At 45.2% G+C, this 17,007-nt stretch overlaps 2 protein-coding genes across 2 annotated transcripts; both read right to left on the bottom strand.

Moving 5' to 3' along the window:
* Positions 1-380: 380 nt before the first annotated feature.
* LOC115406458 (zinc finger FYVE domain-containing protein 1-like) lies at positions 381-10,710 on the bottom strand. The gene is made up of 11 exons (XM_030116523.1): positions 9,310-10,710; positions 8,720-9,224; positions 6,569-6,783; positions 6,211-6,317; positions 5,972-6,080; positions 5,678-5,775; positions 5,303-5,420; positions 5,056-5,226; positions 4,725-4,905; positions 4,484-4,597; positions 381-1,983 (listed from the first exon to the last, which is right to left on the bottom strand). The coding sequence occupies exons 1-11, from the start codon at positions 9,841-9,843 to the stop codon at positions 1,751-1,753; spliced, it is 2,385 nt and encodes a 794-aa protein (XP_029972383.1). The 5' UTR covers positions 9,844-10,710; the 3' UTR covers positions 381-1,750.
* Positions 10,711-12,158: 1,448 nt separating this feature from the next.
* On the bottom strand, positions 12,159-13,138 carry LOC115406900 (rho-related GTP-binding protein RhoV-like). Its single transcript, XM_030117169.1, has 3 exons — positions 12,861-13,138; positions 12,728-12,786; positions 12,159-12,653 (listed from the first exon to the last, which is right to left on the bottom strand). The coding sequence occupies exons 1-3, from the start codon at positions 13,027-13,029 to the stop codon at positions 12,204-12,206; spliced, it is 678 nt and encodes a 225-aa protein (XP_029973029.1). The 5' UTR covers positions 13,030-13,138; the 3' UTR covers positions 12,159-12,203.
* Positions 13,139-17,007: the final 3,869 nt, after the last annotated feature.

Below are 17,007 nucleotides of genomic sequence, written 5' to 3'. Positions count from 1 at the left end.
CGCCGCTCCATTTGAAGTCTGTAGGTGAGGAGTGTTGATAGTAGCACCCAAACCAAATGGAGAAAAAAGAAAGAAAAAAAAAAGAAAGAAATGGATGAAATGTGTACATCAAACTGGATATTTGAAAATAACAGGCAGCACAAAAATGAATGGGAATGAACATTGTTGGACATGTGTCCTAATCTATCCTGTGCAATATGAGCATGTCAGAGGGCGTGTGTGTGTGTGTGTGTGTGTGTGTGTGTGTGATGAAACATTCAGACATTTTTCAGAAACATCTTCTCATCAGAACTAAAAAGTTCCACGTTAGAAACAAAGGAGGGATAGCCTTTATCTACGAAGCTACAATCGACAAGTGACCCCCTTGTTTTTCTCCTTCCTCTTGTTTTTAAGCAATAAAATACAAGCAGAGTCTAAAAGGCATCGCCTTGTGCTTTGTATTGTATCCACGGTTTGGAGTAACCAGTCATAATGCAGGACGAGTTAAAGCTCTTAGTCACAAAAAATGTAGTTGGACACGTTTGAGTGTTAATATTTCTGCTCGATGCCGAGCCGAGAAAACAGAGCAGTCGGTGGTTCTGTGTCGCGTCACTACAAAGTATATAAATATCAATACAGTAATGTCAAAGAAAAAAGAACATATATGACGACGCTGTTGAGCTTTGTCTTCCTGTCGGGCTGAAAATACAGAATGTGAGATGTAACAATGGCGACTAAAAAAAAGCAGGTAGTACATGTTAAATACTGAGCTGACCCATCAAAATAAAGAAACATGAAATACATACACGAGTACACTAGAATGCCGCTCGATAAAAGAGAGAGTGAGGTTCACTCAGAGGAAGTCCTCCGAACAAGTAAAAGGCCATGATCTCCCGGACTCATGCAAGCCAGAACGCTAAGTTTTTTTTTTCTTCTTTTATACATAAATAATCTTCAACATTTCAGATTTACACTTCTCTAACATAGTTCTATGTCTTCATACAACCACAAAGTACGAGATAAAATATAAACATCATACCAGCACGGACACAGTGACCTGAATGATTCTTTTTCTGTTGTTGTTGTTTTTTTTTGTTTTTGTTTGTTTTTTTTTTTTCCTTTTGGCACACCAGATATCCATCGACCATACACTGTAGTGGATTTCAAACCTCCCCCCCTCGTGGATATCTGGGTTTTGGCCACGGTAAGCAAACAGCCTATAACAGCTGAAAAAAGGCTTAGTGCAAAAAACTAAAAAAACGCTGCAATACATGCATGCAATGGAACCTGCAGGAACGCCTGCACGGATAGAAAACATCTCTCTGCCATTACACGTATGACATCTGAGAAACTCAAGGAGTAGTGCTGGAAACGAATCACACCAACCCGCCAGCATTCTCCACCATCTATTATTCTTTGAATGATACACCTTTTATTTATTTTTTTTAATATCATTATTATGTGATTGTAGAAAAATAGCTCCACAGCATCATTTAACGCAAAGTTGGGGATTCTTGTGTTCGTAAGAATCTGAATATTCAGTCGAGTGGAAACGCAGGTTTTCACACTCGAGTCAAGTAACTCAACGTGTTCTGGCTGCTCTACAAAGGCCACAGGAACTCCATCGTCCCACATCTGCGCAGCGTCCTACGTCTTTCTAACAGACACGAGACAGAACCATCGGGGTAGCGGAGGTATGCTTTGGCGAGCCGGGCGGGCCGGCGGTTCTCTCTGGCGCTCCCAGGGAAGGAAGTCCCTCCCCCACCCCCGGTTAAAGCTCCCCGGCCTTCTGGTTGCAGCCGGCGCAGACGCGCACGGGGTGGTCCCAGCCGCGCGACGGCACCGGGCGGCGCTCGGGGGAGCAGTCGTCGCACACCCCCTGGCCGCAGGCGCGGCAGTGGTGCTTGGACAGCTTGGCAGTGAACTCGCGTTGGCAGTTGTGGCAGGACAGGATGTCCTGGTCAGGCACCCAGTAGGCGGGACGGGCCGCGTCTTTCACCAGGCCTGGAAGGGGGGGGTGGGGGCAGACGGGAGGATCAATACACACATCAGTCACAACATGGAGTCAGCTGGCAGGTGGAGAGAAACATTGAACACCAGAAATGCTGCCGACCACTTAAATTCCCTGTAAAACCGAAAAGAAGAAAAACACCAGAGTCATGCTAGCAAGCCAGAGTGAAGGACGACACGTTCTCCACAAGAACACGGAGTTTAATTCTCTCTCCCAGAGCAGCCTGTTCCAGACACGTGGTCTCGGCTGCTCTTTCTCCGACGGCCGCTCCAGAACGGTCAGAAATGTGGAGTGGGTGTGGCGGATGGAGATAAGTGTAGATGTGGTCAGTGGGGAGGCGGAGGGAGGGCCCTGCGAGGATTATCAAGGAGCGCTGCACTCCACTTCCCCGTGAGGCGGAAAATCTCACCGCCAGAGGCGGCTTGGATCGGTCTGATGAACACTCACACGTTCTGCAATCATCAATGTGTCTGAAAGAACCGGGAGTTACCGAATACTGCCACAGAAGAGAGGGTTAAGCCTCATATCTGTAGTCACAGAACGTCTCTCTGATCTGTTATATAGCACTAATTATCTCTTTATCATGATGTGTGTTAGTTAGTGGGAGGAAGGGAGGGAGGGAGGGAGCAGCACGGGAACATTTTGTCCTCAAAGTTGATGTGTTAGAATCATTAAAAACAGGCAAACACGACTAGATCAGAGCAATTCCTCGTGCGGTCCCATCCATAACGCCTTCACGACGTCAGGCAGACGGTCGCAATGTTGCGGCCGTCGGTCTGCATGAAGCGCCCGCATTGTCAACACGACACCGCAATGAGGGATTACTTCTTCAATTTGTTTGGCAAAGAGACCGAGAGCATGTCAAACAAGCAGCCTGACTCCGATACCGACTGAATGTTTCAGCTCCAACTACCTCAGATAAAAACTGAAATGCAAAACTAGCAACAAATTGAATATATCTCAGAATTTATAGTTAGATATACACATTATCTATTGAAAGGTTCTCCTTTGTGTGACTAGAACATGAACTAATTTTTATCCATTCAAAACATAACCAGGAAAACACCCGATTCACAGTCTGGAGCCAGAATGTCTTCGCTTATTTTTCCATTTGGATGTGAAGTTAAATGAAGATCCTGCTTCAGGTTACTCTGGAAACGCGGACACAGAATTGGGAAGTTCCTGGGCTAATTCCGTTGTGATTGGAGCAGATGCTGCTGTGGGATATTTTTGGGCCGGTCGTAAATACGGAGGTGTTTTCAGCAGGATATCAGGTTATCGAAACCACATTTATCAATGTAAACTTAGAAGGACGACAGGCTTCTGTGGTGGATATATATACTTACATAAATTAACACCTTTGGTCGGATTAAACACGAGGTTTTTCTGTTCTGATGGAGAAATGATTGGACTCTGAATCCTAAATTTAAAGCCTATTATTGCAGACATGTTGAGCTTGAACGACTCACTACAGCCACCTGTGGTACAGGTTGGTATTACAACACAAAACAGCACATTGTAGAATATGAATATAATTGATATTTTAGCATATTGAACATTTAGATAAATATATGGAAGTTGCTACAGTGGAAAGAATAAATTATTGACAGTGCCATGATTATAAATAATTAGCTTTTTCATTTTTGGTGGCAATATTATTCACTTTGCTATTTTTTTTTAAATCAATTTTAAAGTGTCTGTCCACCAACAACCTGGAGCCCTGTTTACACAACAATGGTGGTTGTTTTAGTGCGTTGTTCTGTGTGTGTGTGTGTGTGTGTGTGTGTGTGTGTGGGGTTTCATTACAGAAACAACCGACAACACTAGTGACCCAAAATAAAAACATCATTTTCAGTATTCCTGTCGTTTCCTTGAAAATGGATGCAAAAACAATGCGTTTTCACTAAAACATTATTTAAATATTTGAAATAAATAAACTGAAAGACGGTTAAAATACTCCAAGTTGGTTTATATCAGTATTTTTAGTAATAACAGTTTCACTTGGACTAGAAGCAGCACTCTTTCCACCGCTTGATCGCTGCCATCTTCCAGGAGTCAAACGAGGGAATTTTCAGAAAAGAGCAGCAAAATTATGAAGAATTCAAACAAAGAAAGAGATAAATCTAAAAGAAGGTGCTGATGCGGTGATCACAGCGCTCTTAGTGTGTATAAGACGCTGTAAGTTACAGCGAAATGAGATGATCACACACCACACACACAACATCTGTGGCTTCTGCTTGAGTTTCACTAAGTTAACGGAGACCTGTGAACTTTTCGAACCAGGCCATGAGGGCCAGACGCCGTATGGTTTACATCTTTCAGTGTACCAACTGCAAATGAGACCCTCCCTCCTCCTCTGTCTGGGACTAATATGCCTCCGCCACCAGAGGGCGTTGTAGCCACACACACACACACACACACACACACACACTGACACAGACTTGTCAGGTCAGTTATTCGTGTTACATAACAGTGTTTTTTCGGAGCACTCACCGAGCGGTATGTCAATAGCAGTGACCACCACTCCAAACGTGTTGGTGACTGCTTCTCCCACCTTCCTCGCCAGAGTCCCGCCTTCCTCCTCCTCCAGCTCCGCCTCCAGGATTTCTGCCCAGAGAAAACAAATCTTCTGGTAAATTACCTGTAATTTAATGTAGCCGCGCTGTTGTGGCAACAAGGCAGGAAAACAGGCCGGGTATCGCCGGGGGAGGAGGGAGGAGGGAGGAGGGAGCACCTGCGTACGAAGCCCTCTGCTCGTAGCAGACGTCACACACTCTGACGGGGGCGAGACCCCAGCCCCGCTCGGGGACGGGCGCCGCCTTGGAGGAGCAGCCGTCGCAGAAGCCCTCCCCGCAGGCACGGCAGTGATGCTTGGTGTCGTTATCCTGGAAGACTGCGTGACACTTATGGCACACCTTGAACAGGGGGGGGGGGAACAACAACGCCACATGTCGTTATCGACCGGGAGCTGACCGGAAGGCGACGGACAGTAAACATCCCCTCCGGTCTGAAAGTGTTGACTTGGCCAGCGGGGGAGGAGGGAGGGGGCTGCGGGTGTCACTCACCAAGATGAGGGAGTTGGGTTTCCAGTAGGCCGGAGCGATCTGATCCGTCAGCCAGGAGGTGACGGCCTTGGCAGGCTTGACGCTGAGCTCCGACACAGACTGGGCCACCAGGTTGACTCCGTCCAGCAGCCGCTGCGCCGCATTGCTGTTGTCCTTCAGAAAGCCGTCCGACTGCAGAAGGCACGGCGGCCACACAACGGTTAGCATTAACATCAAATCTCAATATTAAAAGACGGGTTCCACTCACTCCTGGCCAGACGTGCTGGATCTCCGTGCGCACCACCGTGTCCACAGGGTCCTGGTTGCCGTACCAGTACTGACGGCTCCGGTAGATCACCCCGCAGTTGGGACATTCGATGACGTACCTGAAACACAGAGCGGATATTTCACCGTGTGCCTCTGGTGTTTTATTAGCTGCGACACACACACACACACACACACACACACACACACACACACACACACACACACACACGTTAGAGTGAATGGAAAAACTGGGTTTTATGTCAGCGTCTGGAACACCGGCGCTAAAATTAGGTGGCGTAAAGGTAACATAAGCCTAACCAAGTCTGATTATGAGAGAGAGAGAGACAGAGAGAGAGACCTCTGCTACACTACTCACCCAGACCAGGCGTATTTGGCGAGGCCCATCCAGGGGGAGTCGGAGGAGGCGGAGGTCTTCGGTACCACGACCACTTCCTTTCCTCCTTCATAGCAGGCCTGAGGCGAAGCATCACACATATTTACATTTACCTTATCAGCGAGATATGAAATGTGCTGTAAATATGTCTCCAATGAGTCTGTCTGTTGACAGTTTTCTCAACAGAATTCTGGGAATAAAAACCCTTCGGTCCAGTAATTACACTATCGCCGTGAAGAGAGGGATTTCGGAGGTAAAAGCCGAAGCGGTGCTCACCTTGCAGGTGTAAATGCGGTTATCGTACTGCGCGGAGTAACGGCAGCGGTGCTTGGCCTCGTGGCACGCTCCCTCTCCTAAGTGGTTCATGCTGTTCTTGCAGCCCGATCTGAAGTCGAGGCGATGAGTCAGAACGTGAAATAACAGTAATCGACCGTGGGAGTAATAAGATTGGACACGACAAAAAAAAAAAAAAAAAAGAGAGAGAGAGAATGAGAGAGAGGGGAGGAAGTACTGACCCACAGCTGAGGCACAGGCTGGAGCAGGTGAAGTACTCATCCGGAAAGAAGCAGCTGTGAGCCACCAGCTCACCTGTGATTTCCCCGTTGAAGCGCTCGCTCAGCGCCTGCGGGGAAATCAAGAGTCAGCAGGCGGCGGGGGGAGACTCCTACAATTAAAACTCTGCTTAGACAAACGAGTCCGTGCAGACACATTAACATAAGAGGAGCTTAATGATCGAGTTTAAACTAACCACAGGACGGTCTCCAGCCAGTAAAGAACGAGGAATTGTAGACTCATGCAAACACGCTGTGCTGTGCATTTGCATCAGTATTCAAATGAGGGTTTTAGAATAAAAAAAAAAAACAGCTGTTCCACCTGCAGGGCTTTAAAGATGACCACGGGCGTGCGCGGGGAGCGGGTGGCGTTGTTGTCCAGCAGCAGCTCCAGCTTCTTCTGCAGCCCGCAGAAGTCGGTGGGGGGGTTGAGCGTCTGCGTGCCCCAGTACTGGACGGAGCTGAAGGCCTCGGGGAAGCGGGACAGCTTCCTGAAGCGCTCCAGCAGCAGCCGGTCCACGGACTCGGAGGATTTATCTGTGAGGGGGAGAGGAGGCGAAGCGGTTTACCAAAACAAACGAAGCCACGCTGTCGGATATCTCTGATAAAAGATAACAGCTGTAAGAGATTTCACATTCACATTTAAAGCCACAAATTCACTTCAAACTCATGTTTTTTGGACTGTAGAAAAAAAAAAACACACAAGGAGAACATGCAAACTCCATCCAGATGCAGGACTCGAACCAGGAGTGTTTCTTTTTCCTGACATTATGCACACTGCACATGTTTTTACTCCTCAGTCATTATTTCCCACTAAAACAGAGAGAAAAATACCACAAAAACATCACAAAATGTAAAAACTGAAACATTTTATGATTGTATGTTTAAAATAAAAACACCGAAGTACCTAAAAATGTTCATGTTTTAGAACTGAAGAGGTCCCCTGTCCAATATTAATAGTTATGTAAATATTTTCCATCCTTTTCTTATGCAACAATGAGGGACTCATCAAAACAAACCAAAGGTTTTCTTCAGCTACATGGACTCTTTCACTGCAGATCAATACAGTTAGGATATACACATGAACTGAAGCAAGTTCGATGACTTTCTCTCTCTTTCTCTCTGGCCTGGTTGGGTTCTGACTTGTGTTTGCTGCTGAACGGTGTTCAGACACAGCGGTTTGCAGAGTTCCAAACTCCAAACTCTTATTTCCACAACACAATCATTTAGTTTTCATGAACGCACAAACGGCCGTGTTGCTGTTGGACAGAATCTCTGGGTTTTTGATACAGCTTGTTTCATTGTTGCTGTTGCTCTTTGAGCAGTTTGTTTTGTTTTCTCCAGAAACTTTTCTCTGTCGTGAGATGTTCCGACCTGTTGTTGTGAGAGTTTAACCTTCGACCCTGAGGCCAGAGCCTTCCTCCATTCCAGCCCGCAGTGCAGACTTTACAAATAAAACTCAAAGTTTACATTTCCAGAGAAGAAGTGATTGCAGGTTTGAATTTCCTGACTGCACATCACATGGTTTTAGTTACAGCAGCTACATAAGCCGAGACTGAAATCTGAAACGTGAAGCGAGCAGAGCAGCATTAACGCCGTCCTGCCGGGGAGAACGCCTGAAAACATGCGGGATGCAGGAACGCTGCGATCTGAGAAGAAACTTTTCAACATCAGTCTGAAGAGAAACGCTCAGGCAGGAACATCTTTCAGCAGAAGCTAAAAGTGGAGGACAATATTTTGGGACATATCTAAAGTATTTAGCAATTATAGTGTTAGAATTTGATTTAATTTCATTTCCATATATCAGTTTGTTCAGGTTGTTTTTTCAGTAGCTGATATTTAAGCAAATATTTGCATTGGATGAGTACAAGAATGAAAATCATTACGTTTTGTGAATACACCACATTGTTTATGAAACACTGACCCTGATTGCCAGTGTTGGTGCTGTTTATCAGGCCTTTGTTGATATTTTTTTTTAATATAGTTTAATTTCGTTTCTTTTGTTTTCATGTTTGTCTGTGGTTAAATAAAAGTTAGTCGTACCTCTTTTCAGTTGTTGTGAATAAAACATTGGTTATGTTAACTTGTACTATACCTTAAACATTTTACACAATTTTCTGTCTTTTCTGGAGTTCATGCTCCACTGTTTAAATGATTAAAAAAAAAAATTGGTTGAAGGAAAATACTTCATAAATTCACTTTTGGCAGATTTAAAAGAGTTCCTCTTCAAAAAATGAGCTGATTACATGCTTCTGTGTTATTTCATGTCCCTGCAGAGGCAAAAAAAAAATCAGAACACATTCAAAGCCTCTACACATGTCTGGCTTTTCTACTTTACTGAAAAAAAGTTCAGATTTTCAAAAGTCAGAATGCAAACTGCTCCCTTCACCTGTACAGGTGACGGAGGTCAGTATCTGACTGAACCTGTCGTTCAGGATGAGGAGGTCTGTGTTGACGGGAGGAGGAGTCTTACCTGAGCCCAGCAGCGTGGTGTGGACCGTTTCGTGGAAGATGACCACCGCGGGGCCCAGGGTGGAGAGCGGGACGTCCAGGCCGCAGCGCGCCGTCGTGGCCTTCAGCTCCTTGGTGAAATGCTTCAAGTAGGCGTCCGAGGCGTCGCCCAGGAACTTGAAGAGGTCGTCGTGGAGACGGTCGGCGTGGGTGCGGTAGATGATGAGGTCGGAGATGGCGAGCACCTTGAGGAGGAGGCGGGTCCTCTGGCCCTGCTTGGAGCTGTTCCCGAGCAGCCCCTCCGTGTCGATGACCACCACTTTGTGGACGGGGTCCAGCGCCGCCCACACGCCCACCGTGCACGACTCCTGAGCCGGAGACGTCTTGAACACCTCCCGGCCCATGAAGAAGGTGTGGTTGAGGGTGTGGGACTTCCCCTCGCCGGTGTTGCCAAAGATGGAGACCACCTTCAGGAGCTGGTCGGGGCTGCAGCCGAGGCGCTTCACGAATAAGGCTTCATCTTTGATCTTGAGGAGGACACAAGTTCACGTTGAAGAAAGTTTTTTACGGCGGTGTATTGTGCATGTCGCTGCTCAGATTCCCACAACTCACCTGCATCTCTTCATTCTCATCCACCAAGAGGAAACTGGATATTTTATCCAGAAGTTTTGCTCTCTGTGCATTGATCTCCTCAGCTACGGCGGCAGCAGGCTGGACGGGAACCTGGGCGGGGACCTGGAGAGGCACCTGGACCGGGCTGGCCTCTGCAGGTTTGGGCGGTGGGGGGTAAGACGTGAGCTGGTGCTTCTTCTTGTTGCCCCCACTGTGGGTGCGTTTCTGACAGTCTTGGCACAAGTTGACTTTGCAGTTCTGGCAGCGGACCACGGACCTGTGGCGCTTGCTGCCGTCCCCGTTGCCTCCTTTACAGTTATCGCAGTAGGGCACGTGCCCGGGGCCTATCTGGACCCTCTCGTGGCTCTTGAGGCGCTCTTGGCTGTGGAGCTCCAGATCACAGCGGACACACTGCAGGCTCCTGCACTCATTACATTCAAAGGCAGCCTCCTCAGAGCCACCACAGGAATAACTCTCTTGACATATTAGACTGGTATTGACTCCCTTTTCTGAAGATGAGCCATGGCCACTCATCGTTTCTTTCAAGGTGATCTTGGATATAAAGCAGTGCCTCTGGAGAACAGCAGCAGTCAATAAACAATGTACAACATAAATTAACACTGGATAAAAGAAGTGATCTCTTAAGACAGCTGCATGGTAACACTGATACACTGGGTGTGGACGTCTGAGTAGCGACAAACAACAGTCTGACACTCAGATTCGGCCTCAAATGGCTTTAAATAGTGTCATTTAGTGCAATTATAGGTGAGGGAGAGACAGCCGCCTCCTTGATACCCTTTAACACCAACAGTCAACTTTTTCAGGCATTAAAGTTGGCATTTAGCTGGGCTGTTACATAAATATATTAAATACTGACGATAAAATTGCCAAACGACAGATAAATATGTACAAGTACGCGGCACAAAGCGAGACAATGAGCTGTGAAAAATGAATGTGCAAATGTTGATGCTAACAACAGGCTAGCTTAGCAGACTGACCCTTCACAGCTAGCTGGAGGCTCCTGGAGATCATTTGGCAACCCAAAACATGAAAAACTCGGCTAAAAGCTCACTAGTTTAGACGGAAGGCTTCAACTTTTCCCCGCAAAGAGAAGCTTAAATTAGCGAGCCAGCTCACACCAACAGTTCAGCCCCGTCCAGACCAGCAGCTAGCCTCCAGTCTGTCAACTCAGCCGGAACATATCAACAAAAACAAGAACCGAGACGGTGTCAAAAGCTCCGAAATCCGACAACTGTTTCCCTTCAAACCGGGAGCGCTAGCGCGGAGAAAGTCTTTAAAAAGTGTTACTGTGCCTGGACCCTTCCGAGCCGTGTCATTGTTTTGTTCTTCAGCCCCCTCCCTGACAGATTTCTCTAGCTACGTTATTTTGTTGCCAGGTCAGATCAGCTGATCAGATTATTTCAGTCACAGGGTCAGAGGAAGGTAAAGCACGGGGGCATCATGGGAAATGTAGTTCTAACTGAAGAATCCGCCATGTTTGTTGTCAGTAAGCGCCCCTTCAGTACCGTATATATTATATTATATTATATTATATTATATTATATTATATTATATTATATCATATTATATTATATTATATTATATTATATTAATATGTAAATTAAACTTTAGTTTATTTCTATAGTGTCAAATAAAACAGTCATTTTAAGGCACTTTTACAGAAAAAAAAAACAGCAATTCCACATGAACAAGCTTAGGAGACGGGAGAAAGGAAAAACTTTTAACATTTAACAGCAAGAAATCTGCATAACCAGACTCGGAGATAAATATAAGGTTAATTAAGATGAGTAAGATTTTTTTTTAACCTTTATTTATACAGGTGGGTCCCATTGAGACCCAGGGTCTAATTTTCAAGTGTCTCAAATGTAATTTTAGAAATAATGTGCTCATAGATATTTACAAGTAAAATAAATTGAATGTACAATGTATAATTAAATTAAATATGGTGAAGCCATTATTAACTGCTAATTTGTGTGATTCACATTCTACATTTTTACTTATATCTCTGTTTAGCAGCAGTGATTCTAACCGGAGGCTTGTAAGTTTTCATTCACTGCCAACAGCACCACTGTCAGTCCATGTGCAATAATAATTATTATAATTACAAAGCTTTTCCTCTTTGCAGCACAATTCAGACACAAAGTGCAGCCTGAAGAGCTTCATAAACAACACAGAAACAAACTGAGGCCTTTAAACCAGGACTAAAAGTTAATATAAAAGCAGAAGCAAGGCCCTTCACCTCAAAACTCTTTAAGTTATGCATTAGAGAGGGCATTCATCCTTGTGCCAAATCAAACATGTGGTCTTTACACTCTGCTGTGGTGACCCTGGAAAGGAGCCACCATGCACTGCAAATACCTTTAATTAAATATGTTGGTTTTGTTGAACCTTTAAAGCACTCAATTTAATCAGGCGAGTCTGCATAATACAGTTTATGACAAGAGTTTGGGATTGGTGTGAAGAGTGTAATTAAAAATCCATCATTTAACAAAGAGAAAGAGTTTTTTAAGTAACTGCTGGAGACAAATCCAAACTGGGGCTTTTAAACAGAGGAGGGTTTTAAAGGGCCTTTGTCTTGTAAAGTAGGACTTCAAAGAGCCAGCAGGTGACCATTTGTCCTAAATCACACTCTGCAGTTTCCCTCCGTTTCTTCGTTTCTTCGCTGACAGTAACTCTGAAAGAAAACCCCGAGCAAACCTGATATGCATCACACTGCGATGCATTTATTACCGAATATACAAAACACATACAAATATGAACAACAGCGACAAGGACAGAGAGGAGAGTGAAAACACTGCAGAATCAGGATGAACTTTGGACATTACAACATTCTTGACCGAAACTCTTCCTGTTTTCCACACTGACACCATTAATCACACAAATCTGAAGAGTTTCCTCCATCTGCCGTCACAGAGAAACTTCAGGCGCTGGAGCGGGCCCAGCTTGCCGGATGTGGGGCCGTTGTGTCTGTGCTTGACGGCGGCCCACACGGCCCGGTCGAACGCATCCTTGAGGTGGTGCTGCGTCAGGGCAGAGCACTCCACGTAGCCGTGGGCTCTGATCCGGCGCGCCAGCTTCTCGGCCCGGCCGTGGCACACCGGCGCGGCCCCCCGCTGGTGCAGGTGGATGAGGACGCCCGCGCTGTGGCGCAGGTCGGACTGGGTCCCCACCAGGACGATGGGGGAGGTGGCGTTGGCCGCGCGGATCTGCGGGACCCATTTAGAGGAGATGTTGTCGAAGGAGACGGGGTTCAGCAGGCTGAAGCAGAGGATGAAGACGTCCACGTGTGCATAGCAGAGAGAGCGGAGGTGGCCAAACTCCTCCTGAAGTCAAACAGAGGGGGATGAGTCAGCGGCCTGCTCACTCAGGGAGGCACACCGTGAAGTGTGGTGTTTACCTGTCCGGCTGTGTCTATCAGTTTCACCCGGGTTGGGACACCGTTCACATGAACCAAACCTGAAACACGGGTAAAAATGAGTTAAACTTAGTCTCTTTAAAGAACAAAAATAAAACAAACAGCAGTTGCTCACCGGTGAACACATCAAAAGCTGTCTGCCTGTAGTCTTTGTTGTATCCATTGAAGATGTAGCTGATGATCATGCTGGTCTTCCCCACCGCTCCATCTCCCACCAGCATGCAGCTCAGCTCCTCCCTCAGCCTGTGAGCTCTCTCCTGCCTCTGACAGCCCTGTGCCATCATGTCGTTTTAACTCCTTATTCCTTATATCATGTCTGCATCATCCCAGCAGTGTGAGAGTCCCTGAGGAGTGCAGATCTTACTGTAAAAGTCCTCCTGCCCCCTCCCTGTCAGAGCCAATAAAGGAAGAAGACCACCAAGATTTGAAAGAACAAAGGCGCCCAATCAGATGAGAGGCCCCCTTTCAACACTTTGACATTTACATAGTCACTCCCACCAGGGACAAACTGCAGAAGTGCACGTTTTCAAGTTTTTTTTGTTTTTTGTTTTTTGTTTTTTTTTTTGAGGGGGGCTAAATTTTCCCCTATACATTACATAATATATTACATATTACATATTTTCTTTTTTATTTGTTAAAAAAGTAATATTTATGTGCTTGTTTTTGAAAACTAGTTATAATATAATCAAAAATATAATGAAAACGTTAAGCAGAACCTGGTTTTAAAAAGAAAAACACCAAAATCTCAAGCGTTGCGTTCAATGAACCTATTATTGATGTAATACTAAAATCTGTCGCTAGAGGGCGCTCCCGCTCTGTGATGATGCGTTCAAGAGCCTCTCCTCTTCCATGAGGCTGAGCAGCGACTCTAAAGCAGAAGAAGGGAAAAGTGAATTTATTGAACACTATTAAGACATGAAGTTTCTTAAAGTGGAATTTAATTAAATTAGGAGACTTAATGCATGTTTAAGATGATTCAGCGCGTTATTTATGGTGAGAAAGATACTGTAGGATGTTTTTACGTGTGAAGATGCAAAACCCTTCAGATTTAAACTTTAAAGCTTTATCTGTTGTGGCTCAGAGTACAAGTTTTGAAAAAGTCAACTACAGCCTCAATAAAAAAAACAAAAAAAAACCAATTTCAATTATAGCTTCTGGTGCAAAATAAAGTGAAATGTCCGAAAAACCTTGATAACTGCTGCATTTTGCAGCCTTTTGCATCCATGTTTTCACTCACCCTGGCAGCATGGCTCTGAGGCTAATGCTAGTCCACTAGCAATGAGCTGTTAGCTTGAGTCAGCTTGAGCGCTGTGCTTTGTTCCCTTGTCCTGAAAACAACCGTATTAAAAAGTCAGTGTTTCATTGCACTTCTTACAATTTACTTGATTGGTTTCTGGACTTGATTGGAGCCTCTTCCGGGTCGGTTTTGGTCCATGGGCCTCATGTTTGACACCCTTGTTTGACACTGTTTCACATAGAAAGAATAAATAAACACAAATATATGAAAACCAACAGTGGAAATCACATTCAAGGAACAGAATATACCATAAATTCACCTTCTGTCTTGCCTTCTTCAACTCAGGCTCCACAGGTGTGGACTCAAGCCAGGGATTGTCTCACTTGAGGTGAGTGTTATCCACTACACACCACCCAGACTCACATTTTGATCCCAACACATCGAGAAGGGTCTACTGTCTTGGAACACATCTGCTTTTAAACACACATTCTGAGTCAAGATGTCCAGTTTTAAACATAACAACACCTCACCTGAGAAGTCAAAGGTGAAGAACGTCCAGCTAGTTTATCGACGGCTTAGAGCAACACATTTTATGAGCCTTTCGAATTCATAAGTGTACTAAATTATCACTAAAGCAGGACTCAGTTACTGTTTTGTTGCTCCAATTGTTCTCAATTTGAAGTAAAAATCCTACTTTAAAAAAATACAATTACTCCTAAAATAACATTGAACTGGTCCGTCAGTATGTCAGTAGCAGATATGTTGTGAGCGGACATTGTTCGAGGCACATTTATCAGACAAACATGTATTTTTTAGCCAAATGTGAATAAACAGTAGTTATTTGATCTGTTATCACATCAGCTGCTCATTAACTGTGACTCAAATAAACAAAAGTATTTTAAAAATACCATTTATTGTCATTTTTAACTTGTTACTGTCAGTCCTTATTTATTTATTAAATTTATTCTGGACATTCCAAACACATACACTGCAACACAGATACACACAAAACGTCTGAATATCATATGATACGATACATTATTATTAGAACATATGATACATTTAATTTTTAAAGTTAAAAGGAAAAATGTGTAAAGTGAACATAAGGAGTGCCTCCAGAACCTTCTTAATGATTGTGAGTATTTGTGGACATGCAGCAGAGTGCAAAGTGAATTATGTTTCAATCTGTTTTATTCGTTTTAGTTTATCATTTTGCACAAACAAAGTCTATACTATAGTTATATCACATTAAATGTTGGATTGGATGTAAATTTTCTTCCTTGTGTGTTCCTGAGACGTCTGATTGACGGTTGTTTGAATCTTATAATCAGTTCCTCCCAAACCCGCTGACCTCTTCAAACCTGCTGACCTGGCCTGAACTCCCTGCTGCGGTTCTATTCCCAGGTAAACATTTGTCTTCAGGATTTCATTTTTCTTCCCCGAAAAAAAAAAATTTCACCATTTTTTTCCCTGCACAATATCCCAGCTGCACCGTGTGTGTGTCTCTGTCAGAGTGCGGGAAACGTTTGGGGGTGAAAACGCAGCTTTAAAACAAAGTGCAGCTCCTTATCTGTCTGCGCCTGCAGGAAACGCTGCCAGCATTGTGTTGCACGGCCTCCGCTTCCTGTTTGCCGTTGTTTCTCACTCCCTCGCTCCTTTCTCCATGTCTCCCCCTCCCCTCCTCTCCTTTTCCCACCACCTGTGGTGTGAGTGATAGACTTTATTCCCCATGGTAGGGGGGGTGACAACATCTGGTCCCCCCCCCCCTCCCCCCTCCTCCACCCTCTAGCACACCTCACATGTCCAGATTTCACCTCCCGGCCACAAAGCTGTTCCTCAATTCAAGGTAAACGTCAAACGCAGGAAGCCGTCTTTAAATATCTCTGCATCCAAATACTCTGTTTCCTGTGGCAGCTTTTTTTTTTTTTTTTTTAACTCATCAGACACACACACACACACACACACACTGTGTTGAGGTGTGTGTTGCTCAGCGGCAGATGTCAGCAGCGTGCCGGCGGCCGTCCTCCTCCTCCTCCGCCGCGTCTGGTTGCGGTAAACATGTTTTGTGTGTCCGCATTCTCACGCTCTCCCGTTGCATGACTAGACATGCCGCAAAGCATCCTGACACACATTCGCAGAATTAATCTGCTTAGTAAGTGTCTTTCTATGTGTCGCAGCTTAAGGAGAAACCCCCGGAACGCTCCGGGGTTCCAGGTTCAATTCCCCACTTTCGTTAAGGAAAGGAAACTTTTTTTGGCTAAAAAACGTTTCTGATTCGTTTCAATTTATTTAGAAATATATCAAATGGTCAAATTAGACTTGCAGTAAAGTCAACGCGTCTTACATATAAACCCTGAAAACAATAGAGAAGCCGGTGGTGTCGGTGTTTAAGGGATTATTCCCTCCCTAAGCCACAGATCAACACCGACCACCGCAGACAAAATAAGTGGCAATCCATTTGCATGACATTTCCTGCATAATATCTTTTTAAGTAGATATCGGCTCTTATGTGAAGAGGATTACAGGGGGGGGGGGGGGGGGGGGGGGGCGTGCGCCGCCGCAGCGAGAGAGCCCTCCTAACGGGGAACGCCGCCTCTGTTCTCAGGTCCCTGAGGTGTGACTCCAGGGTCACTAAAGGGCCACAGAGCCACCCGTTGAACACGCTGGGAGCATAATCTGAAGCTCCCTCCAGCCTCACACACAACAGAGGCTGGTGGATCGTGAGAGATTCGCGGCCGGTCGGGAACAGTTGGCGCCATCGAGTAGCAACGGGAGGAGGAAGGAATCTGCAGGAGTAAATACCTTTCTCCACTAACTAATCAAGTATAGTAATAATAAAACTAATGCTAGAAAATCAAAGTAATGTGGGTATTTGTAATCCAGTATTTTAACCTCCATTAATTAAATGAGCAATGAAAGATTAGAGATTAAAGCAGGGGTGTTAAACATAAAGCCCGTGAGCCAAAACTGGCCTGCAGGAAGTTCCAATCCGGGCCGCCATGCCACCAAGCAAATTTCTAAAAAA

Source organism: Salarias fasciatus, chromosome 19 (genome assembly GCF_902148845.1).
Source record: "Salarias fasciatus chromosome 19, fSalaFa1.1, whole genome shotgun sequence".
Lineage (NCBI taxonomy): Eukaryota > Metazoa > Chordata > Actinopteri > Blenniiformes > Blenniidae > Salarias > Salarias fasciatus.
This window is presented reverse-complemented; position numbering and strand designations above follow the sequence as displayed.